This window comes from Leptosomus discolor, chromosome Z (assembly GCF_034619465.1).
Source record: "Leptosomus discolor isolate bLepDis1 chromosome Z, bLepDis1.hap2, whole genome shotgun sequence".
NCBI classification, from domain to species: domain Eukaryota; kingdom Metazoa; phylum Chordata; class Aves; order Leptosomiformes; family Leptosomidae; genus Leptosomus; species Leptosomus discolor.
This window is the reverse complement of record NC_141419.1, coordinates 4,890,416-4,916,032: the sequence shown is the minus strand read 5'-3', so window position 1 is coordinate 4,916,032 and position 25,617 is coordinate 4,890,416. Positions and strand designations below refer to the sequence as shown.

General features: G+C 44.4%; 2 protein-coding genes across 7 annotated transcripts; one reads left to right on the top strand and one right to left on the bottom strand.

Annotated features, from left to right (window-relative positions):
* The first annotated feature begins 7,506 nt into the window (after positions 1-7,506).
* PNRC2 (proline rich nuclear receptor coactivator 2) lies at positions 7,507-10,579 on the top strand. Of its 2 annotated transcripts, none has more exons than XM_086479845.1 (3): positions 7,507-7,594; positions 8,678-8,882; positions 9,654-10,579. In XM_086479845.1, the coding sequence occupies exon 3, from the start codon at positions 9,672-9,674 to the stop codon at positions 10,092-10,094; it is 423 nt and encodes a 140-aa protein (XP_086335971.1). In that variant the 5' UTR covers positions 7,507-7,594; positions 8,678-8,882; positions 9,654-9,671; the 3' UTR covers positions 10,095-10,579. The 2 variants fall into 2 exon arrangements, with proteins under 2 accessions (XP_086335971.1, XP_009946410.1); XM_009948108.2 differs by having other exon boundaries at positions 7,507-7,598.
* Positions 10,580-12,387: 1,808 nt separating this feature from the next.
* Positions 12,388-23,348, bottom strand: SRSF10 (serine and arginine rich splicing factor 10). Of its 5 annotated transcripts, XM_086479221.1 has the most exons (7): positions 23,239-23,348; positions 21,031-21,135; positions 19,168-19,271; positions 17,366-17,528; positions 17,022-17,075; positions 16,745-16,846; positions 12,388-13,640 (listed from the first exon to the last, which is right to left on the bottom strand). In XM_086479221.1, exons 1-7 carry the CDS (start codon positions 23,301-23,303, stop codon positions 13,622-13,624), a joined length of 612 nt encoding a protein of 203 aa, XP_086335347.1. In that variant the 5' UTR covers positions 23,304-23,348; the 3' UTR covers positions 12,388-13,621. The 5 variants fall into 5 exon arrangements, with proteins under 5 accessions (XP_086335347.1, XP_086335348.1, XP_086335344.1 ...); XM_086479222.1 differs by lacking the exon at positions 16,745-16,846; XM_086479218.1 differs by lacking the exon at positions 12,388-13,640 and having other exon boundaries at positions 16,380-16,846.
* Positions 23,349-25,617: the final 2,269 nt, after the last annotated feature.

The window sequence follows — 25,617 nt, the reverse complement described above, 5'->3', positions numbered from 1 at the left end:
CATATCCAATGTTAATATTTCCTAAAACCAGATGTAAAGTGTTAGTCCCCGGTCTCCTATTTAAACACTTACCTGTTGTGTTCTCGTTAAGAAAGCTTTCATCCTAAAAACCAATTTCCCCACCCTTTGTTACACATTGCCTTGCAGTTTATCCTCAATAACACTGGGAATCTCCCCGTGACAAACCCTGTGCAGCAGAGGCTCCCCAGACCGCTTGCATGCACGTCAGCCCAGTGGGCTCAAAGGTACGATGTGTTCTGCTGTCAGAAAAAGGATCCTCGGTTGCAGGATCTCCCCACGGGTTAGCAAATGCAAACCACTCACCTCCTTTCTCTCGCATCGCGGGCTGGGGACGCCTCCGGGCTTCCCATCCCTCCAGCTCTCAGGGCAGTTTGTGCAGCTGCAGACGGTGCCTGCTTCCCTCTCCTTTCACATCACTTCTGGTTTCATCTGGGTGTCTCATACCATTCTGTTTTATTCCCCCTGGGCTGGAAATCCATCAGTGCAAATCCTTCCTCTGGTTTCTTGCTCTCTTTCGCATTCTTTTGGTGAACGTGTGTCAGGTTTTCTTGCCTTCCCCACTTCCCCTCTGGGTCTTGTGTTCTGCTTCTGGCTGCTAGTGTCACATCTCACAACCACCCTCACCCTCCGACTCGCTGAAATAATTTGCTCAGTCCCTCCGATTCCTCCACGTACCTGCAGTGTCTGAGGCAAGAGACATTCAGGGTCTTTTCCTGATTTCTCTGGGGAAGTGGAAGAGGAGGGGAAGGAAAAGAGCTAGAAGGCAGACATGGAAGTATCTGGATATACCCTAGTCTAAGGGCAAGCTCAGAAATCTGCCACCTGTGTGCTTGCCTGGCACTACTAACAGCAAGAACGGCACCTCTCTGTGGCACGGGAAGCGGGCAAGCCACTTCTCTGTACACAAACATGCTCTGCTAATGCCAGAAGAGTAAGGTGATTTTCTCTTTGCGAGTGGAAGGGAAAAGAAATGGCTTAAGGTCTTAAGTTACACAATTAAACTCCTGTGGTCATGATAGAGGGCTGCAGAGGCTGAGGTCTCTGCTCTGCCTGCTCTCAGCTATCCTTCCTCACAGCTAACCACTTCTCCCCCTCAGCTGGGCAGCAGCGCCCTGTAGCTGGTTATTTGCAGGTTGTGCTGTTGCTGCTGGAAAGCAGGGACGTCTGGCAGGTGACACCAGAGCACCAAGCGAGGATATTGCCTGTTATTTGAGGCTCTGTGTCGGTGGATAGAGGGAAGTTTGCCCGAAGGAATTGGCCACATTGTGGTTGGGTAAAGACCGTACAAGCTCTAGTGGGGAGCACACGGTGTGCTGGCTGCAAAGGAACGGCCGAGCTCCTTAGCCCCCAAATGCACCCTGCCCCGCCACAGGTCCCGCTCTGACATGCTGCAGAGCAGCTGCAACCTCCTCCCACGGCCCCATCCCAGCACCATCAATCCGTCTTCTCCCCAGCAGGAACTCAACCTTCCCTCCTGTTTGGATCCCAGTTCGCCCCCCCGGTGTGGTGGATCTGTGATGGTTTTGAATAGCAGTTACATCTCCTGCTCTCCAAATCTTTGCTTCACCGATTTCCCCTCTGCCATTACTTGTGGCCCAGGAGTCTCCCAGCAGCTGCTGGAGCTCAGCCGTGCACCCACGTTCAGCAACGCTCGGCTGCCCTCTCCAGGGGAGCCCGCAACACTCACGGGACGTTGGCCTGTGGACGCTTGAGAAAGAGGCAGAATTGGGAACCCAGTGCTTCCTCTCGGCCCCTGGCTGGGAAAAGGGGGTTCCCCTGTTCACTGGGGTGCTCAGGCACGGCTGGGACCTGGGGCCTGTCTGACCCTTTAAATGCTGTTCAGGGCTGGGCAGTTTTGAAAGCGCTTCTTGAGATCTCATGTGTGGAAACCACAATAAAGATGAAAGGCATCACAGACTATTGTATAAGCAAAGGAGAAGAGGCAGGTTATCAGCTCTGTCTCAAAAAGTGACGGCTTCTATTTCGATTCCCATGAACCGACAAATTTTCCTTTGCAAGAACAAATACAAGACCATAAAGTGAAAAACAGAAAGGTACTTTATATTAGTCCTGAGTTCAAAAAGCAGCACTCAGCCCCAAACCATTCCCTGCTCTGTCACAGCTTCGCATCCAGCAGGATCCTGTGAGATATAGACCCAAATTTCCTCTGTCTGCAAAGAGAGCTGATTTGTCAAAGAGTGGTACTGTAAGAAAGAAGCATTATTACTGCAGCACAGCTAGAAGCTTGTCAGTTTGTTTCTGGACTCTCTTTTATAGCAAAAATTGTCCTGCCAGAGTGAAAGAAAACCATTAAAGGCTGACTTCTGTAATGTAAGGGCTTTTTGTTCCCCTCTAGCTTGGATTTTTTCCCTTGGCATCAGCTGCAGCTAACACAGCTGTGAACAGCCCTGCTTTGGGAAACCCCCCATACCCAGGGTCAACATCTGGGATCAGCTTTACATTCCCATGAGGGTCATGTTCTGCTTCTGTCTTTTTGCCTGTCAGTGTGGAGCAGAAGTACAGTCAGTTCGTAACTAGCGGGAACTAAAGGAGCACCATCACTGAAGGAGGGCTCTGACGACTGCCTCGGCCAGGTGGGCTTTCCATGGCCTCGCTCTCAGTCGGTTGCCTGAATTCAGCACACCTGATTTTATGCTATTTAAGCCAGAAGCATGATCAGGTGCAACTGAGCTGTTATGTAGATAGTGTGGGATTTTGCTGCCTCGGCAGCAGCCTGAATTTCTTGCCTTGCTGGCAGAGGCTGTATCAGCTCTCTCTAAGTGAATGAGGCTGAGCAGAACTGGCAAGTGGGGGAGATGACCTGGGAAGGGCTGCCTTCCCTGCAGACCTTACGCAGGTCCTAGCTCTGGCTGCAGAAGTATCTGGCTGGTGGGCACCCCAGCTTGCTGGGGTGCAGGATGGGCTGGGGCTGTGTCTTGGTGAGCTGTCAGCTCTGGTCCTGCAGTGTGCTGGAGGGAAGGCTCCAAGAAGAGCTGTGCAGGCAATGGGGGAAAGCGCTTATGGGCTTGGCTTTGCTCAGTAGTGGTGTCTCTGTCTTTAGAGCAGTAGGAAACAACCCCTGGGGCTGCTGTTAGGACATAGCTCATGTGATGGGGCACTTAGTCACCAGCACTTGCAGAAAGCGTGGCTGTGCTTTGTGGGAGGACAGCGCCTTGTTTGTGTTTCTCTGACTTTGATGTTTGCTGGGGCTGACTTGAAAACTGAGTGGCCCAGGCAGGGCTGAGGGTGGAGGCACTGCTCATGTTGATAAGGTGTGAATCAAAGCCAGTGTGACTTTACACTGCGCTCTTAGAGGAAATGCTCATGAGAAAAACAGACTTATTCTCTTATATAGCTCATGTGAGCAAAGCAGGGCTTGTCTGGGGAGTTTGTCACCTGTGCCCTGGGTGAGCTGTCCTGCTGGAGAACCACCTCTGCCTTCTCCTGTGTAGAGGTGGGTCAAGGGTGGAAATGTTTTTCCTGCTGATAGGATATGAACCAGGCAGAGCGAATTAAATGGGCTGAAGGTTCCTGCAGGCTTTTGTGACTCAGTGCTGGTATGGATTTGAACAGGGAGCTGTTGAGACAGAAAACCTACAGGGTGTGACTCAGGAGTCATGCCTGGATGTGCTTTGATTTACAAAGTCCAGACATCAGCTGTAATGAAGCTGCTTCAACACAAGCTCCGCTGGGCCGTAAGGCTCAGGGCTTGGGTAACTGATCTTCAATGGGCTGTGTGTCTCCATGGCGTTTTTACTCCTGGTGCTGGGGTGGTTGTGTTCTGTGTACCCATCTATATACAAATGTACATGCTGCAGTCATGTGAAGGAGATAGGTTCTCAGAGACACTCCTGAGCATGTAACTGGTTTCAGCAGTGCAGAGGAGGAAACTCTTGTTCTGGAGATGATGCAACTTGGGTACTGGTGGACATTGACCTAATTGGTATTTACAGCTTATACAGAAAGTATCTTTAGGTAACCTGCCTCTGCTTTATTTAACAACAAACTTATAAGGAGCTTTAAGCAATTAAAGTACATAGTTCTATTGAGTCATCAGGGTGCTTGCCTTGTACCTATCTTTACTCTGGAGAGATTCAAATACCTGCGTAGTTCCTGTAGATCACTGCTGAGGATTTCCTGAGCTTTATTTGATTGAGAACCAGGGGTGCTCTGCCAAACAGAATAAGGGATATTCTAAGTGTTACTAATAACTTAATACTTTTGTGCAGATTTTTAAGAAAATACAAAGTCACCACATTTCCCACACAAGGAAACTTAGGTAGATTGTTACCCTGGCTAAGGTTTGGCTCAGATGGAAACATCAAACTAGTTTCAAGTGTGTCATGGGACTGTTAGTAACCCTAAGGCGTTTACTTTTTATGGCTCTAAAAATCATGTACCACTGGAAGGTTGTCACCTGTGGAATAAAACTTGGGCAATGGTTCACTATTGACTTAACAAATGATTCATCTGTGCTGCTTACTTCCTGCAGTGGGTAGTTCCTCTGGAATGCTCTGGCATGAATATGTGCATGGGTAGATCCATCTCAATCACAGCTGGAAGCATTTCAGTTTGGGGCTAATGAAGCTCTGGGGACTTTGTCTTCACTGGAACTTCTGTGCAAATTGCTGGTTGTTGCAATGCCAGCACAGAGGGAGCTGCTTCCCTGGGCTGGTATTAATGCTTGCTTTGAGAGGGAATGGAGATGCTGAGTGAAAGACAGTGGATAGGGAAAACCTTGAGTTGCTGTCACTGTAGCAGCAAAAGTATGGTGGAGGGCTGAGAGAAGGATTTGAATAATGCAGAAGGAAGAATGTACTGAAGAAACTGCCTCCCTGGGAACATCAGGGAACTTGGTAGTTATTGCAGTCAGCCTTGGAGGAAGCAGAATAATCCAGCCTGAGCAGACACTTGCACAACAAAAAACCACGTGCAATAGGTTGTGAGTGCGTGTAACGAAGGTGTAGTAGAGCTGAGGTCAGTGAGTCTGTGTCACCACGTGGCAATGCACAGCAAAGCCAGGTTTGGAGGTACTGCCCTGTTCAAGCAGCATGTTTGAGGGCACTGTCTCTTGGACCTTGTCTTGGGCAGATGGATGGCTGCACGGCATGAAGGGTGGGCATGAGCAGCTCCTGGAGGCAGCTCACATCTCTCTGCAGCCCAGAGAGTCTGCCCATGAGTAACTGAGGCCATTGAAAAAAAAAAAAGTTTGTAAAAAAAAAAAAAAATCATTATTTGAGGAAGTAGCTTTTTCTTGAAAGGATCTCAGATCTTGATAAGGGATCAAGAGCAAACTCTGGGACTGAGTCTGTGCTGGTCCAGGACATGGCAGGTACTTGAGTGCTTCTGTACCTGTTGGGGTTACCATAGCTCTGGGAGTATCTTTTCTTCCACTGCAGCAGAGAAAACCTGCCCGAGGTTTTAGCAGCTGGAGCGTGAAGCGTGGGAAACGTTTTTACTTGTGAGCTGGGCATTGTGGTGTTTTGGATATTCTGGACAGCCTGCCCTTTTGATTTAAAAAATACCCCTTGTGTTCCTGCTTGATCTGAGTGATGAAACTTACTGTAGCATTCAACTGGTTTCCTGATGTGTTTCAGTGAAATAGTTTCTGTACAAGTACAGGACTGGTTTATCACGGACCTTTCCTGCTCCCCTCTGGCTAAATGTGTCAGCCTGACCTCCAAAACAATTCTGAAATACAAGATGTTTTTGCAGTATCTAAAAGATAGGAAAAACTGCCAGACCTCATGTCATCCTTGGTCTGAATCAAAAAGTATGTGGCTGTTCTTGCTCCCCAGACAAGAGAGCACATTTGCAGCCAGTAAAATGTTATTTCTAAACCTCAGTGGCATCTTCTGACTTAAAAACATCTACCCACTGAGATGAGATGATGTTTTAGCAAACATAAACACACTAAAGATAGAACCAAAGCAAGAATCTGCTGATGTGCATTATAGGAGTGTTGTTTGAGAGCTGGTGGAATTTCAAGGCTTAAGTGTTTGGTTACAGCAGATACTGTTGTCTTCTAAATGAAAGCTGCTGGAAGGATCTCTGCTCTGCAGTTCTTGGCACAATGTTATGGCTAAGGGAAGAAAACAAATTAATCTCAGCTTGGTTTGTGCAGACATACAATAAAGAACATGAACAAAGGTCTGGGTTTGGTTATGTCAACACATCTTGTATATTAAAACATACCATGTCTTTTTCAATAACACTGCATAATGAAACACAAACTCCTAAAAGATGTAGCTTCTCTTTGGAGTTCTTCCCTTTGTCCTGTTAGTGCCTGAAGACCCTGTGATGGGTCAGAGCCCTCTAATACCAGGTGCTGTCAGTAAGAAACCATCTCTGTCGTAAAAGGTTTACAGATAAAGGAGGAAAAAGTAACTTTTCTGGTTTTGTAGCTAAAAATGTTAGGTACCTCGATGAACACAAGGTGTCTGTCTATACTTCAAAATAAAACCTCTGACTCTTCATGTGTTGTTTAGACTGAATCAGTTGCTTTTTGTTTTCTTTTGAGATTCCTTTTTTTTTTGGCCCTTGATGCAGTGTACAGGCTTGACCAGCGGTGGACAGGGAGAGGCAGCTCCCCGGGTGTGCAGGTCTCTGGAGTACCTGTGATTCTCACCCAGCCTGTACACGGGAAAGCCAAATCTCGCGGGTTTCGGTGAAAACGATCCCTTGGGGCAAAATAAGCGCATGCGAATACAAACACGAGCAGCAGCCGGTGCCAGGGCTCTCCAGTTCTGATCCCTTCCCGCAACAGCACTTTAAACCCGTGGAAGCTTTCCCCCTTCTTTCCTTTCCCTATATTTTGGCGTTAAAAATCCCTCTAAAATATTTTTAATAATTTAGATTTTCAGAATTATTTAAAGGAAATAAATGCAGGTGCGGGGAGCTCGAGAGACCCCATTTGGCTGCGGGGCACCTCTGCAGAGCTGGGTTTTGCTCTTTGTTCGCTGTTCAGTGGATCCCAGGGACCCTCTTGCAGACGGAGGAGTTTGGTTTGGGTTGGTTTTTTTTTTTTTTCCTCAATTATTTTACTTCTTTGAAGCCCCAAGCGGCAGCTGGCGCAGCCACCCCCCACCTTTTGTGTGCTAATGCCCCAGCGAGGGGGGGGTGTGTGTGTGGGGGAAGCTGTCTGCGCGGCCGGGGCTGGGGGCGCAGGCCGGGGACCCCCGGGACAAAGGGCCGCGCTCCCGAGCTGCCCTGCGCCGAGGAGATTCAAACGGCGGCCCCGCCCGCCCGCGGCGGCCAGTCTGCCCCGGCCCCTCCCGGCAACAGGCGGGGCTTGGCGCTCATTGGCGGAGGGAGCAGGCAGCGCTCTCCTATTGGCTGGAGCGGGGTGGTCTGGAGCGGGGGGGAGGAGGGTGAGGGTGTTATACAGCGTAGGGAAGCGGCCGCCATTTTGTGTGGGAGATAGAGGGGCAGCGGCAGTTGTTTGAGTCGTTTGGGCTGTGCTTTGCCGGGGGGGGGGGGGTTGTCGGAGAGTGACGGCGGAGGAGCGGCGGGGTCGGTTCCTAAAGGCCCGTGTGTGTGTGTCTGTGCTTGTGGGCGAACAAGACGGACAGAAGTCGGTAAGGGAGGAGCGGTGCGGGAAGGGCTGGGCGCTGTCGCCGCCATGTTGTGCTCGCTGGGCTGCTCTATTGTTGGGGGAGTGGGGACGGGGGTTCCCGGCTGCCCGCCGGGTCAGGCGAGAGGAGGGCCCGGGGGGTGTAGGTAAAAGAAGGAATAAAGTTTGGAGACGAAGGAGCTCTGGCGAGCGCCGAGCCTGTGAGGCCGCTGCGGTGGGAGCGGACAGGGTTGTGCTAGTGACGTTACCTCGGACCTTCGTTTTAGTCGCAACAAGGCGAAAGCTGGAGATGGGCGGCTTTTCTTGGAGCTTTTCGGGAGAGATAGGTTGGGGTGGAGAGTGACACATGGATTTAGGGGGAGGTGAACAGATTGGGAGTGCCCAAGATTAAAGTCTTAAAGATTTGAGGAGAGGATGAGCCGTGGGCTAAACAGGAAATTATTGTAAGAACTAGTTAGTAAGGAATTACTTCGCTAACGAAGGTGGAAAAAGCCAGCTGACAGATTAGAAATGGAGCCCTGTTGTAATGGCTGGAGGAGGGTTTGGGGGTGCGATTGGTTTCACGGGAAGTGTTGGGACAGTTGGGGTCAGTTTCTGTGCGCAGTAGTTTTGGGCGGCGCTTTGCTGTGCTGGTCCCAGTTAGGCGGATGAGTTCTCAAGGGGTGGTTTTTTGGGAGGGTTTCTTTGTGCTCAGCAGTGATGCACTGAAGCCCTAGTTCCTCAGAGTTCATCCCAAAATGCTTTCAATTGTATTTGACTTTTTTCCCTACTTAAAAAAAGGATGAGGTTCTTGCTTGCTTAGTAAAAAAAATACAGAGAGCATGGTAAAAATGTTACACTTTGTGAAATGCTATGTTTGATGGTGAAGTTTATCTAAATAGAGTAAGATAAATATTGCCTTGTCTTTTGGTTTGTGGTGCTTTTTTTTTTTGTTAATTTGAAGTATATTGTCATCAAGACACAACTGGCTTTATGAATTCTCTGGATTATTTCAGCTTTTTTTTTTTTTTTTTCACCTTCAAATTTGAAAACAAAACAATTGTTTTCTTAACCTGAATTCAAATTTAATTCTTCTTTATGCAGTGGGACTTCTCCCTTGGAGCTTCTGTGCCGAGAATCCGATGTTGGGCTCGGCTACCTGGCTGAATACAGCAGATCAGCCCATGAAAACTTCTATTCCTAGCCAAAGGAAGGAGTCCAGCAAAAGGCAGCACCTGCTCTTTCAGACTTGGAAGCAAGAAAGGGAGCAAGAGTTGGAGAGTGTGGAATCTGAGAAGACCACTGAAAGGTAAACGGGTGGGAGAGGAACAGTAGATAATACAGAACAGGAGAGTCAGCATGGAGGTGTCAAGTACGGTGCAATAGTATCTGGCTGTCTGCTGTGACAGTTCAGTTACAAATGGCTGCTTTCCATTTGAGGTTGTTTTCTGTTCACTTTGGGTTTATCAGAGTAATTCTTGGACTTAGCAGAAAGACTGGGGAGTGGCTTTATCAGTGCACACTTTGCCCACATCTTTAGGTGTAACAAGCTTGGTTTAAACGTCTTCAGCATTAAACACCAACACCTTAAACTTGGCACTGTATTTTGCAAGTAATATGTCTTTCACGTTCTTCCATTAATACGTTTTGCTGAGGAGAAAAGAACTGGTGTAATTAGTAGCTGGGCTGTCTGGAGGACCAGCGTTTTCATAAGTAGGTAGACAAAGCTGTGACATTTGATCGGGGGACTGGGGTACAGTCCTGAAGGATGGGCTGGTGTATGACGTGCTGGTCAGCCAGCAGCAGCAGAATTTTTAAGCCACTGCAGAGTCAGGAATGTCCCACTCGGAAGATGGGCTGCATTATAATGCAGTTCTCATGAGAGTGTCGCCAAGTTCTTGGGTACTATTGAATTGGCACCCAGTAAAGGAGAAAACCCACTAATTTCAACTGATACGAGTTTGGGTTAGATTGATTCCAGTCCTCTTGCTTAGAATCTAAAAACTCTGAAATAGTTTCTGTTTAAAAAAAAAAAATAAAAAAATGCAAACTCCACTGACTCTTTCCCCTGTTTTTACAGGTGACGTTTAAGTTGAAGATGGGTGGTGGAGAAAGATTCAACATTCCAGTTCCCCAATCTAGAAATACCACCAAGAACCATCAACAACTTAAAACCAGGCAGAAGAATAAAGACCAGAATTCGCAGATGAAGACCTATATGAAGAAAGAAAGAGGACATGGATGCAACTCGTCATCTGGTGCATGGCAGGCCATGCAGAAAGGGGGAAAGAGCAATGTTCATTTCCCCAATAATCAAAATTGGAGTCCTGCTTTATCGAATCGCAACCTGTTCTTCACACCTCAAACCAATCAGAACTATGCTGGAGCAAAATTCAGTGAGCCACCCTCACCAAGTGTTCTTCCTAAGCCACCAAGCCACTGGGTACCTGTTTCTTTTAAACCTTCTGATAAAGAAATGATGACATTTCAACTTAAAACATTACTTAAAGTCCAGGCTTGAGATGTAGCTTTTTATATTTTTAAAGTTATTTAAATTTGCAGGGTTTCAAGTTTGAGCATCGTTACTCCTAACTCTAGATGCACAGGTGTACAGAACCAGATGTTCTTGCTGCATGTAGTTGGGGTGGAAGTTTACATTTCCCTAACGTTTTACCTCAAAAGTTGAGTGCTGTGTTCACTTCACTGTGAAATAGGTATTTTCTGTATAATCAATCAGATCCTGATCAGTCACCATTTATTGTATTTATTGTAAGAGTAAATGGGACTGTCTCCCAAAATTGGAATTGTGACTACTTTTTGGTATGGTGTTAGAAAACCAGCTTTTACCTAACTTAATGCAGCATTAACTGGGAAAAAAAAAAAAATGCACTGAAAGCTTTAGTCGGGCATTTAGCTGCTTTTCAAACTTGCGTAAAATTTGCCAATTAAATACAAACTGCAGAGCAGCGGAGAGCTCCGCCTGGGCCCCGGGCACCACACTGTTCTCCTGCTCATCCCTGGGGAGCTGGGGACAGCATGTCAAGCCTGTGACTAAACCCAAGATCTAGGAACGTTACTGGTGCGTGTTTTTGGAGGGATGGGGGAACCCGTGGGGCAGATGGCCTCCGCGCCTCTAGCCCGACTGCCATCCCTTTGTATCCCGGCTGCGCTGCAGAGTCCTAAACCTCACTTTTGTATCTGTTTTTAAAATTGTGAAAAAGGCGGCCTGCTTGCTTAGACCGGCCTTAAATTGGTGACCCTCTAATAAGCGATCTAAGGTGCAGTAGCTTGTGGCAGGTATCAAAATGTGTTCATAGGGAAGACAGAGCCATGTAAATAAATGTAAAACTTTGTAGTATATGTAAATTTATGCTGGGCTTTCCTGCACAGAAGTATTTTTAGTACAAACTGCTGAATGTAAGATGACCATGTTGAGTACATGGCCTGATTTAAAAAAAAATAGTATTTTGTTTAAAAAAAAAAAAAAGGCATTTGTGGCTGTGCCCTTGCACTTACCATACAGTGAATGTGCACATTTTACTTGGTTGTGAGCTCATTTTTAAAGTAAACTCAGTGCAAAAGAGGCTTATTTAGAATTTTTTAATAAAACTAAAAAAAAAAAAAAAAAAAGCAGCTGCTCAAGTTCAAGATGCTCGTTCTGAATGTAGAGGTGTGTGCTCCCTGAAAAACACTAAGGTGTTCAGAATGAAATCAGGTGTTTCACAAGAAATGCAAATGGCTGAATTTGGGTGCTGGATAAAACTGCACTATCTTTAACAGTTTTCTGTTTCTAAAATGCACCAGTGCTGCAACATTATTTTGTCCCAGTATTCACTAGAATATGTCAGCTTCAGGATGGGGCAGGGCCCTGCATGCAGCTTTCAGCGCTGCCACAATTCAGGTGGTCCTTTACGAGAAACAGCTGGGCTGTGCTGACAGAACCCAAGATTATCTCAAAAGGCAGTAATTACTAAAAAAGGGCTGTAACTGGAAAGTGAGTTTTGCAAGTTGTGAAGCATTCCGAGATCTCTCTGTACATTCAGAACGTGTTGGCAGCTGGTTGTGTGTTTACAGATCTGTTGCTCCAAATGAGATGGAATTGGCAGTTTTGAAACTTCGGTCTTTGTGACCTGGACCAGCACCAGCGTGTGAGCTGTATCCCCGTTACAATTGTGTCTCCTCGACTTCAAATTGTCAGTTACTAATGGTGTATGTACAAATTGGAAACAAAAAATCTAAATAAAATAAAGTTTTCACCCCCTACAAGTACCTGTTTATTTTAAGATGGTAATGGGAAAGTGGGATTACATCACACTGGCAGCTCAAGGAGTTCTGTAAAGTTCTGACACTGAGTAACATATCCTTAACTGGCAAGAAACTTTATAAAAAACTACCTTTGTCTGGCAAGAGTCAGCAACCCGAGCGCCCCAGGCAGGTGCCCTGTTGCTGCCGGAAGCCGAGGGTCAGAACAAGCGGAGGTCCCCAGCCAAGGAGGTCCCCAGCCAAGGAGGTCCCCTGCTCCTGCCTCACCAGCGACTGGCCCACACCTGGCTCGAACACCGGCGCCGCCCTCACTCGGACCCGAAGCAGACCTGCTGGGGGGCTGCCGGCTCTGCCCAGCAGAGCTGGACTGGGAAGCGAGACCAGCCCAGTCTGGGTAGGCGCAGCTCGAGCTCGGCCGCCATCAGGCTCTGCTGCCCCTGAGGCTGGGCGGGGGCGCTGGGCTAGAGGGAACTCCCTCGGGTAGTCAGTGCTCGGGGCTCCATCTCCGACAGACTACGGCTGGATTAACTGAGTCAGAAGGTGCTCTCAAGTTATAGTCAAAACTTGTACATTTTATTCCCAATTCACAGGGTTATTTGCACAGATGGAACACAAAACTCAAGAAGAAAGGATGTGTATGAATAAAACATTAGCATCTTTTGATCAAACACACTACAGGGTACATAGTCTTCCCTTCCTAGAATAGTCTCATCAGTAAGAGCATCTTTAGACAAATATTATAGCAATGGACTACAGACTTTTTAAGCAAGTTACAAGATAAATGGAGAAAACCAGCAATTATTAATGGGTGATTATGTCCTAAAAATGTGTAAATTTATCCCTTTGTACTTCAAAATGTTAATCTGCAACATCCCTGCCAAAAATCCAAGCAGCAGTGCTGCGCTGTGTACCAGTCCAATCGCCCTCCTCTGAACAGATTGCAAGCTGTTAGCCCAGACTCAACAGTAAGAAAAAAAAAGCAGCTCTTTCCAAGAAGAGAGCTCAAAATAACATTGAAATTGAAAATTTCCACTTTGAATAAAGCCATTATACTGTACATTTAAACATCTTTAAAAGACATAGAAAGGAAAACATTGAGCTTTCAGAGACCAGGCTATTACAGTCCCTAATTTGAACACCCAGCTACTTAACCACTAAATTAAAGATTTTTAATTATCAGTTGGGTGCATGGACTTTTGGTGAAAAAGAAGTTCCAATAGAGCCTTCTATGACTGCTGAGATAAATCAATACGCTGCAGATACTTTGGAGCACAGCCATTACTTTCAGCAGAATTTTTTTTTTTTTTTTTTTTTTTTTTTTTTTTACACACTACTTCAATTCTACAAATTTTGCAGGAATGACAAAATAATCTAGTTTACCACAGAAAAACATAATTCCCACCGTTCTTGAGACTCCAAAAGAAAGATGCCTATACATGATCTTTTGTAGCCTGCGTATGTTCTTGCATTCCAGCTGTGCATAACCTGCAGGTAGCTTGCACAAGACAGGCTACTGCTTTTTTTAGAGCAGGACTAGGACACCTGCATCAAGGAAGGGAGATGTTATCTAGATGGGCTGTGGCTTGACTTGCATGAATGCGTAAACATTCCCTGCCCTTTTGGCCACATCCTGCTAACTCGTCCCCAACTGAAAGGCCCACAGAACAGCTTCTTCACAATTTTTCCATGGGAGCAAGAACTAGGACAACATCTTTATTCATGCACTCTTGAAACATCGTGGGTTTGTGTTCGGCTTTTCTGGCTTGTTCATATACACAAGTCAAGTCAAAGTTTAGTCCTACCTCTGGGAGAGAAAGAAAGAACCATCAGAACTGGCAGACACTACATTATACTTGCAATGAACTGGATTTTCAAAACAAAAAAAAAAATTTAAACTGTGCTATACATCAACGTTGAGGCACACAACATAAGGACATGCTGACACAATAGTTAAGGTATCGTTACTGTTACTCCGTAGTCTCAAATTAGAACCTCAGCCTGGACACAAGGATGTTCTCTGCCCTCCTCCCCATCCACCCAGCTGGAATTCTGGCTGGACTAAGGTGACCCTTAATTACAGTGATTCCTTCGAGGCTGCTGACACGAACAGAACCCCACTTTCCCACGACACAGTCAGGTGGACCACTTTTAGGAAGGACTTTAGTCATGAAGACTACATTGATTTAAGAAAGCTGGAAAAGGGTGGGGGGTTTCTGCTGTCGCAAGCAGAAAGCTACGAGATAATCACAGCTCGACTTAGAAAGCGTGTGGGTTTATCGAAGCAGGTAAGTGCTTTTCAGAGTCGTTCTCCTTCGGTGGCCTAAGAACCGCCAGCTGACACATCGCCACAAGTGCCAGGAGGCAGCTCCATTTCTAAACGTCATCAGCAAAGCGGTTCTAGAGAACCACTGCTGGGGCAATTTTGGTATGGCAAATACAAGTCGATATGGTGATACTAGAAATTTGGTTCTATATGAATCCTCGATTGTTGATTTTAAGTAGTTCATAACCTGGCTAATAATATCTGAATTATAACCACAGGGCAGTCCTTCCAGCCATAATGAAAGTTAATGGAAAAGAAATTCCAATATATTAGACTAAAACATACGCTTATTGTTCTTATTTTGTCTAGTACCCCTTTAAAAATGTGAAATGGTATTTATGCAGACATTAAACGATAAATTCCTGACTTTACTGAAATACCATAGTAAGGATTTTACTCCATAAGGGATGCATAGCTCTGCTCCTAACCATGCTCTGGAGTCAAATTCTAAAGCTACAATAATTCCAGTGGATCAGTATTTCCTTCATTTTTTTATTACAGCATGTTTGCTAAATTTACAGCAAGCAGAAAATAAGCTGGGTCTTTAGTTATTTTGATCAAAACATTGATGTTTTAAAGGTAGTACACAATATTTGTTAAAAAGAACATATAAAAATACCTTTTTAGAAGCCTCTATAAGAAAGGAAATACAAAGTTTAATCCCACAACTTTCCTCTGCTAGAGCTGCACGCTACTGCTACAGTTTTAAATAGACTTTTTGCTGTTTTTAAACTATACATCCAGGAAAGTCTACAAAATTAAAGGAACGTGCATATAAATGATTGCATAGCAGAACATGAACATTAACTGCAAACAGTAAAGAAAAAGTTAGAAATACTATCAAATGTACAAAGATTCTAGGATCAACCCCCTAAGCACGTTCCACTGCCGATATTTAAAAGCCATCTGTGTTTCTTTAAAGGCCCTGCTGAAAACACTAAAACCAAACCCTAAAACATTTCTCTAAAAAGGAACTTTTTGAAATCAATGTCTTCATATGCTACTACATAAGACAGCGAGGAACACTAGGTGTCTGATGCTGGCTTTTGAAGGTAAATAGAAAAACAACACCAAAAGCCATTTTCATAACAAAGTATCTTGCCTTCTAGAGAAATACTGGTAAGATTACACACGGGTTTTGCTATTTTTCACATTCAATTTACTAAATATACTGTATTAGTGATAAACTAAATAGCTAGAGATGCAGCTCTTGTTCATATCCAACTCCAAACATTTGTTCTTACGTAAAATGACATCTTGTAACCAAACCACTATCCGTTCTGAGGAAGAAGTGATTCAGACTTGCTTGACCAAATACTCTTTGACGTGTAAAAGCAAGTCTTTGTTACTCAGGAAGAGATGGCTACAGTTTTATACCTATGAATACACCAACTAACCACAGGAGTCATTGGCATAAAAGTTTAGTTCTTATATACTGTACACACACAACTCGAAACAATCTACTTGTATCTAACAGCAGGAAAACTAAGCAATTTTATGGTTAACTGCTCACTAAAATTTAGAATAGATACAAAAACTGCATAAAATGTACACACAACCTAGTATTTAGTTGCTCTGCCATTTGCTGAAATCTGAATTTAATTTTCCATTTCAAGGTGTTTTTTTCCCCCCTCACGCATTCAGTACTAGCAGCCAGGTCAAAAGCAGTGAAGCCTCTATCCTGACAGTCACGACACTCTACAGGCTCTGAGTGAATGAGTGTCCAAGACCAACTCTCTCCCCACGTAGTACATGCAATGTTAGTACCAACGCTCCAGATGGCAGGGTTAAAGAGAAACCTGAAAAATATCTCTCCATAGAGCTCCATGTACCAACCTACTTGTGTCAGTGGGCATGGAGAATGCAGAAACCTGCCTTTGAACAATGGAAACATAAAATCGCCAGTCTGCACTTCACAGCAGTCAGTGTTGCACTACAGCTGTCCAGTTTTCCATTTTATCACAAAGTTTAGCATTAAAGAACGAGTTAAACAGTTGGTTTAACTGTTCAGCACAAACCAGTACCAATTTCTCTACGGGTATGACATTTTTCATAGGACAATGTTGCAAGTTACGATCAATCAAGTCATCACCAACATCTAAGCATTAAAAATGCAAATCTTTACAAAAATATACATAGAGACACCACAACCAAATCATTAGCTGCCCATGACAGGTAACCAAGTGGACAATCTCTCTCTCTCTCTCTCTTTTTCTCGCTCTCAGTGGCTTCTCAACACTGTTTGAATTTTAACCATTGTTGGCTACAGGGAAAACTGACAAAGAAAATATTTTTTAGCACTGTTGCAACATCATATTCCTGATAATTTAAGTAAACTGAACTGTGTGTAAATGAATCTTACATGCCTAAAAACAACATGGATACACTGTTAGTGGCCACTGGACTTGGGACTAGTCCATGACCTTGATCTGGATTTTGACCTAGATCTAGAATGTGATCTTGACTGTGATTTGGATCTAGCTGGTTCTTTTTTTCTCGACTCCTTTTCATATCTTGAGCTGGACTTATAGTGTGTTTTAGAATCTGTTTTAGAGGTGCCTCTAGATTTGGTGTGAGATGCAGACCTAGACCGTGATTTAGCCTTCATTTCTTTCTTGGGCTGTGACTTGGATCGTGATCTTGAATTGGACTTAGATCTTGAAAAAGATCGATTGCGGTGTTTGAACCTATCAGAATAAAGGGGAGAGAGGAGATTTGAATGTAAAAACACTATTCTTAGACATCTGGTACATTAAAAATTGTTTACCGTTTTTTGCAGGAGAAACTTTTTTTTTTAAAACCTATAGTTAAAGGAATACAGTGATCTAGTTCTCAATTTAAAGAGTGTAAAAAATATTTTACCTATCATTGTCCGAATGGCTTCTGCTACGACGAGGTCTTCCAGTAGGTCTACTGCTAAAAAGGTACATCAGAAAAAGTAAACGGTGACAAATACCTATGTATGTACACAAATGCTCAATATATTATTTTTCAAGCTGTGCATTTGCTTTTGATTATTCTTCACGAAGCACAGAATAATTTCATTCAATATTTCTCATCTGATGTAGCATGCAAGACACACAACTCCCACAAGTTACTCCCACAACAGAAAGATTATTCAAAATTTTAACAATTGAACAGTCAACATGGTGTTTCTCCTCCATCAGACTGCTGTGCAGTGGAAGCCAAACACACACTACACTTACTTTCTGGGACTATACGATCTTCTATAGCTGTAATCAAAAGAACGACTCCTAGACCGTCTCCTTTCGTAACTCCGACTTCTAGACCGCCTGTATCTGTCATAGTCATCGTAACGAGAAGAACTGTATAGGTTTCTCCCTTCCTTGGCTTTCATTTGATTCGGTGCTGTAAAAAATAGCAATATTTAACATTTTGAGTTAAAAGAGATGCCTCACTTTCCCTTCAGTGACACTACTAATCCATACATCTGGTATTCAGCAGAAAGCCTATTCATGATTCTAGCAGAGAAGTTTATGAAAAGGACAGACGAGAGTCTGCTGTGTGTCATTTGCTTTTTGCTGCTTTAACAACCGGACAGCAATTATTGCAGTCCAGTGGGCACTATAAACCTAGAAAAAACCTAAACCCTCCACCCCAAAAACCTCAGTAAGGAAGGACTGATGCTCCATAAAACCAGAACGCAGAACCGGCTACGGCGATTTCGGGTTACCTGGAAACTGATACGACAGGCCAAACCCATGACCGAAACATTCTAACATTCCTGAACTTATCCGAAAAGGGAAAGCTAACAGGGAATTAATTAAATACCCATTTTTTTTTTGACTACACAGCACCATGCATTACACCTGATCCACGGTCTTCGTTACTGATTATAAGACAGCTCATACAGAACACCAGTGGATGCCACATAAGGAGGAGCTGGATGCTAAAAGTGCTCCCCCTGCCAGCACAGCAATGCACGTTCACCCTGTAGCTTTGCTGCTAAAATCATTAAGAATGAATGAACGTATCCGTCTCCTGCGGCGTTTTCTGTAAGCAGCACAGCTCTTTCCTTTGCGTCAAATCCCGTTCTCACCCAAACCTGAAGACCAGGCTCTAAGTGCTTCAAACACAGCATGCTGTAATGAACACTGCCTGTACGGAACGGAGACAAGTTTTACGTGCTGCTGCTCACAACACTAAGGTAGGTTTAGTTAATTTTTGTTCAGAAATCCCCATGTTTCTACACGGGACAGAAACTTCTCCTTCAGAGCGTCTGATTTCCACTGACTTCAATAAAAGCGAACGGCGTGCATTTGAGGGAAACCTGGACAGTTAGGTTGTTTCTTTGATAGCTTTAACTGAAAGACCTTTAAGGTGCTTTTATTCCCAAACTGCACACGAGCATTATAGCCCTGGTTTAGATCAACAAGTACGTGTTAGGTTTACCAACAGCATGCTTTATTTTTATAGAATATCTATCTACACATTAAGAATATGTATATGAATAACAGATTTAAAAGACACAAGTTCTCCTCACAATTATCTGCTCAGAAAATAAGACTTCTGTTCCATGTTGAATTGAGACACCTTGAAATTTACTTTTACCCTGAAGCCAAATGAAAATGAAGACATCACCTCAATCCTGGAAACTGGACTGCACTGGGAAATGTCAACACAGAATCACCAAGAGGCTTCAACACAATATAAACACTGCAATACATTAAGACTAGGCTACTCATTTTGTCAGGGAGAATTTTCAAAAGCCAAGCTTTCCCTGCAGAAACACAGACAGCTGAAAGCTCTTCCGAATTCTCAGTTAGCAGCAAGAAATTAGACTTGTGGTAAGTGACCGTTGTACTTGGTTATCTGCTTTTAATTAAAACGAGTCATTCATAGTTACTGGATAAAAAGCAAAACATCCATGTACTATTTATATACAAGTAAGAACACATCACAACAATTAATAACACATGTAATGTTGCCTGGCACTAAATATTAGGGCTAAAATCACAGTCTGATGAAATACACACAAGGCACTTACTCTTCCGATCCCCCTGTGCAAACTGGATTTCTATTTGCCGACCACAAATCCACTTTCGATCCAAATTATGGAGAGCATCTTCTGCATCACGGACATCTTCAAATGTGGTGAGTGTTAAGGTACTTGGGAATTTGAGTAGTTTACAGATTTGGTATTTAAAATAAAAAAAAAAAAGCAGTTATTTTCTAATTTTACAGTTTGGGTTTTTTTAAGTTCTTTTGGTCACGCTACAGTACCCACTAGTAAATTACCTTTTTTTTTTAATTAACCACCAGCTATCTAAGAACTCCTATAATAAAATCAAAATCTCACAGGATGACCATGAACTTATCCATCAGCAAGCAGTTGCTATGCGATACTCTAACTTTTTTTTCTTCTCCCACTTGTACTTATGCAAGGAAAAAATACCGGTATCCTTTTCAAAATACATTTGTTAACAGCCATTCAGTTCTCTCCACTACACTGACTTCACAAAAATTAAGCCCTAGTTCTTCAATTACGTTAGGCATACCAACAGCAAAAATTAACATGTGTCTTATTAAATTTTAGAATTGGGATAAAGCTCTCCTTTTTTTCACCAACCGACTTTAATTTTAAATTTTGTAACGCCATGCACGTGTGTACAGACCTTCAACAGTCTGAGATAAGAGCATAGACTAAAACCCTACGCGACCACTCAGGTCAGACGTTCAGTAACACAGACATTACTAATTTTAATCCATGAGATTAACCACTACTGTAACTCTCACACCTTCTTCCAGCTACGTGACCCGAAAGACCGAATTGCCTTTCTCCTTGCAGCAATTCAGTTCAGCAGCAGCATCATCTAACGCAGAAAATACACTACCATGTCGTAGGTATGTATCGTGACAAACCAAGAAGGAATGCACTTTCATTCAAGACCACAGTTACAGGAGCACTCACAAGAGAAATATTACAGGTTTTGTCAACGGACTAAACCAGAATCATTCATCAAATTACTGCTTACATGACAAACAGAAGAAAAACTGTTATTCTGTAGGATACATCAGGTATGACTCCTTTAATCTTGGCCACCATTCAACTTCATCTTGACCTTTAACTCTTTAAGTGCTTGTCAGAAGGACTTGTCATGAGATGCTTGGCCAAAAATGACAGATGGCTTTATCTTTTACTTTGAAAAACAACCTTTTCCCCCTTTTGTAGATAAAGCGAAGCTTTGTCTCCCATTATGGCTTGTCCTTCTTCCAGCTTTTCTTTATTTTTTCTTTTCCCAAACTCTCCCTTCTCTTCAAGCCTGATCCTTAAGAGGTCTTTGGCTTGTCTACTTGCCTTAATTGTTGAACTCTACTCTAAAGGTTCTTTCATGCTTTCTCTTTGGGGTCGCCATTACTGTACAGCTTTACATTCTGAGGCAACAACAGAGGACAGTAAATTAGGGGACAATATTAAAGAAAGAAGTTCACCTCATTTTTTATACAATCTGATTTTGATCAAGTGATTCCAGTTTCCATTTGTTAAATTAACAACGAATACCAGCCACAGTTTGCTAAGCACAAGTTTACTTACATACCAGTGATAATAAAAACGTGCTAGACAATTTTGAGCCAGTGATAAATTTTCATTTAAATCATATAGTATTAATTTCAGTGACATAAGCAAGCTTTTATATTACTGGACTTGATTTAAGTTTTGCAAAACGGCAAAGAACAATTGAGAGAAGTTAATCTTCAAAAATAATGAAACACCACAATATAAGTAAGACACTTATTAGATACAACACAAAAGTAAACTGCTTTTTCATTTAGATTTGTTACCTCTTACATAAACTTGAATTTCAAACTTCAACACCCCTCACTAATCAGCCATCTGAAGAAAGGATATTGAACATAAGCAAATCCTCTGGGACGACGAGTGTAGAAGTCAAGTGGAACGTATACATCAACTATAGGCCCATAACGACCAAATTCACGGCGCAAGTCTTCAGACCTAGAATATCACAAATATCTTACATGTTTTTTCACCACTTAAGGTGTTACAAAACATCCGCAAAAAACAGTAACAATTTAAAAAACTTTTTTTTAAAAAAAATCTACAATCAATATGACCACCCATCTTTTTGGAAGCAGTTGGTAGAGGATGAATGTAGCAAAACATTTTTGGGGAAAAGAAGTGTTTGAGCAGTTCAAGACTCAGGATGCTTAAGATATACCCCAGCACTTTGAAACCAGTGTTCAGCACCATTCTATGACAGAAGTGTAAACTGAGAAGCGAGTCAATTCAATGCAGGATGTACTGGCAAAGGCAGGCAGAAATTGAAGTATCTAAGAACTATTGTTATTCAACTACCTCATGTAACTCTTGACAATGCCTTTGCAACATGCAAACATCAACTGTAAGATCCAAATAAACAGTACAAGAATAAACCAGTCACACAAACTCATTTCCATAGAATAATCGATACTTACAACCACATCAAACAGAACAAAACTTGAGTGAGCAACCACTCATGCCCTTAGGACAGCCTTTCCAAAGAGCTGGCTTTAGAAAGCGGAGCACAAAACTGTTCAGCAGATCTGTAACTATACTTGGAACAACTACCATCTTCTCAACAGAGAGGTTTCTTAACCACATCAGCTTCTTTACGTGTATTTTTGTATCACTAGATACAAATTCATTAGATACACATTCTCATACGATAACCTGTATGAGAAAGACTGATGTAATGCCATAACTACGTGGTATGAAAGAGTTACTACTATTAATTTCTCTCTCTCATCTGTTGGGAAAGAATCTACAGTGCATCCTAGTCAATGATGGCAGAAGGGAATTACAATAGCCAACATAAAGATCTCACAATGAAACCATCTCTAAGAAGAATGGGCCATGTAATCACAAGGTTATGGTGGAAGCCTCAATAGGATCCACACTATTTCAAAAAGTTTGGAAGTAAGAGTCCTCCTTGATTGTTCTTACAGTAAAAACTACTGGAAAGAGGAAAGAAAAATCATGCAAAAAAAAAATTCAAATTTTTGACGTGAAGCTATTTATGCTTTTGATCATGATAACGTTCTTAATTCATTCCATTCCATCGTGCCCAGGCTACTGTTATTTGCTGAACAACTTTGGTGCAAGCTGCCCAGGCAGCAGGTTTGAAAACTCATGCTTGCACTTTATACAACAAATTCAACGATATTTAACAGCATAAGAGTGCACCAACCCACAAACGCATGCTGTACTAACACACACTCTCTCTCTAAATGTTTCACAGCTGATAAACACAAAAGGGACACGATGAACTGCAAAACAGAAATGGAGAAATCTAGCAGTTTACCCCAAATACCCAAGCAATAAATAAGGACCCGTGCAATACACACTTTTTAATTACTTCAATTCACTATGAAAAGTTATTTCACTAAGTTACTGCACTATTTAGTCCTTACGGAATTTTGCTCCAACACAATTATTACGGAGAAAAAGCACTGTTCCCCCCCTCCCCCACTCTATAGTAAGTGTCATGAGAGGTCACGCTACATAACAATTAATGCAGTAACATTCCACCCGAACTGGCAGCAATTACCACACTAACGGAACCAGCTACACCAAGAACTCTGGGGACACCCACAGCAAACGGGCTGTTTTCTCCGTTCTACCAAGAATCGCCGTTATTTCTGAAGAGCTCTCAAAACTCCAGCGGCTGCTGAGCATCGCTGAGGGACATGGGCGGCTATCCCTGAAGCGGGCACTCAAATCCCGCCTCGATCTCCCGCTGGAGAAACTCAAACGCGGGGACGAGAGTTTCACTTTCTTCCGGCCCAGCTTTGTTCTTTCTGGACGTTGTTTTGAAACCGATCCTCGTGGAGAGGAGGGAAATAGAGCAGCATCGCGAGGAGGGCGAGGAAAATGGAGAAGGGCGCGGAAGGCAGGGCAGGCAGAAAGGCAAAGCAGAAAAAGGGAGCAGCCCGGCCTCGCCCCCTCCCCTCGCTCCGGGAGGGCCCCCGCACCCCTCCGGCGGCAGCCGCCCGCGCGGCCTAGCGAGCCCGCCAAAGCCTGCGCAGCCCCCGCGCCCCGCTGGCGCCCGCCCCCACTCACCGGGTGTCGTCGGCCACGTTCCGCACGAAGAGCGAGGTGTTGGGGGGACGCAGGTAGCGGGACATGGCGGCGGTGGCGGCGGGGGAGGGAAGGAGCGAGCTAGCGGCAGGGCCCAGGCGCTGCGGGGAGCCGAGCGGCTGAGGCGACCCTCCGGAGCTGCACGCAGCGCCACCGCCGCCCGCCCGCCGCCTCTCGCGAGACTTCCCGCGGGGCTTCCGGCGAGAGCTCCGCGCGAGGGGGGAAACACAGGGGGGAAAGGGAGGGAGACTGCCGCCGCCAAAACCGGCCCTGCCCTCACTGCGCATGCGCTCTCGGCCCGCCGAGAACGCGCGCAGGCGCAGAGCGTGCCCGCGCGCCGTCACAGCCCGAGCGGGAGTCGTTCCCCCCCCCCCCCCCCCCCCGCTCCGTCCTCCGGCGCCGCCCGCACATGCGCACTGCTCACCCCCCGCGGCCGGTGGCTTTTCCCGCCGAAAGAGGGAGAAGCGCGCGCTGCGCTCCTCGCGCGGGCAAGATGGAGGCCGGGCCGGGCCGGCGCCGTGAGGGGGGAGGGCGCCTCCGGCCTCACCCCGGCCTCCGGCCTCACCCCCGCCTCCGGCCTCACCCCCGCCTCCGGCCTCACCCCCGCCTCCGGCGCCACGGCGAGCTGACACGGCGGAGGGGCGGCCTGTAGGGCCGTAGGTGTCATGGCCGCGGCGTGGGGCCTTTTCCCGTGGGTCGAGGGACCGCTGCTCTGTGGCTCCGTCACCGCCATCACTGTGTGCCCCGGGAGTGTTACTGGACAGGTGTAGAGCAGCGCTGTTTGCAAAGGACCAGCTCTTTTTTGGCTAAAGCTCCTTGTGTGATGAGAACAGTAAAGTGGGCAGGTAGAGGGATTATTCCTTAACACCTTAGTGTGTGACTCGCCAGCAGGTATACAGACAGATAAATGGCAGATCTGCGAACAGCAACAGGCAATGCGATGAAGGGTTCGATAAAGCAGCGTGCCTGCCTCTTCGCTGGTGTGAGGAATTTTCAGCGAACTGCCTATGGGAGAGAAAGAGTTGATGCAGTCCTGATGTCTGTTAGTAGCATATTTTCACTTCTTTAATGGCTGAATATGAATGAAAACTGGTGGGTGGACACTGCTGTTCATATCCTGGGAATCTCACGCTCAGAATTGCCTGACATTTCTACAGATGAATTTCAGTCACTGACACAGGAGGTGTATGTCAGCTATATATGCTGCTCTTTAGAAAAAAGGAGAATGATGATGGTGGTGTGCTCAGTGGTCTGTGTTCAGGACTCTGCAGAAAACAGATGGGGGGTTCTGACAATGTTTTCTGCTTTTAGTATGAACAGTTTGCATTATTCTGTACTAAGTATGCTAGCAGCAGGTTGAGTTTGTTACCTTGTGCAATATAGAATCATAGGATCATAGAGCAGTTTCGGCTGGAAGAGACCTTCAAGATCATCAAGTCCAACCTATATAGACAGATCAGCTTACACAAGTCATCACAAGAATGTGAAAATCAAGCCGAGAAAGCACATTAGAGACTGAAACTATGGTGGGAGTGTGTGACACAAAGCAGAAGAAACTCCTGTAGACATCCTGAAAAACAATGGAATCGCCAGAGAGTGGAGTTTGGTGATGGATAGAAATACTCGCTGCCAGGTTTACCCTTTCAGAGCTTTTCAAATAGGAACATGAAGAGTTTTGAGTAAGATCCAAATAAGATTATAAATACTCTCATGAAGTCCTTTGCAGAAAAAGTCACATGATTTTGTGGTAGAGTGGATCCAGTACTGTTATCCAAACCTGTACGAGTTTGTCATCCAGAAATGATAGATAACTTTGATCAGCAATCTGATCAAAATCCTTCAGGTTTTGACTGCTTCATGTAAGGAGCTGCACTGAATATTTCACCTAAATCTGATGTATCCTGTGGCAGAAGAATACTGCCTTTGGATTGAAAAGATTGGCATGCTTGTCAGAAGTACTAAGTCACTGCAATTGCGAAGTGAGTGAGGTGAAGTATTCTTTTAAGAATTTTTAATGCTTTCAAATTAAAATAGTTTGGCATCAGTTTATGTTTTGTATAGGATTAGTGTGGTTTTAGTATATGGTATCTATAATTTGCATACCAGTTGTCGTGTGTTGAGGTTGAACTTTGGTAAGGGGTTGAATAGGGAAGAAGCGAATTTGCAAGGCAGATTATGTCAAAGTAGGGAAATAATTGAGTAGCCATTGAACCAAAAGAAGACCTTAATGTTTCTCTTAGAAGCAAACAGATTCACATGCATTTTGCTTTAACATCTTCCCCATTTTATGTCATAATTTGTCAAAGCAAATAATTGTTGTTTTATAACAGGCTTTGGAAGTGTGGTGTTCAGAGTAATGAA

Coding starts and splice junctions, on each gene's coding strand:
- SRSF10 (XM_086479218.1), bottom strand. CDS start 23,303: ATGTCCCGCTACCTGCGTCCCCCCAACACCTCGCTCTTCGTGCGGAAC. Junction 17,076..17,365: donor AGATCGTATAGTCCCAGAAA/GTAAGTGTAGTG, acceptor GTACCTTTTTAG/CAGTAGACCTACTGGAAGAC. Junction 16,847..17,021: donor AGCCATTCGGACAATGATAG/GTAAAATATTTT, acceptor TTATTCTGATAG/GTTCAAACACCGCAATCGAT.
- PNRC2 (XM_086479845.1), top strand. CDS start 9,672: ATGGGTGGTGGAGAAAGATTCAACATTCCAGTTCCCCAATCTAGAAAT.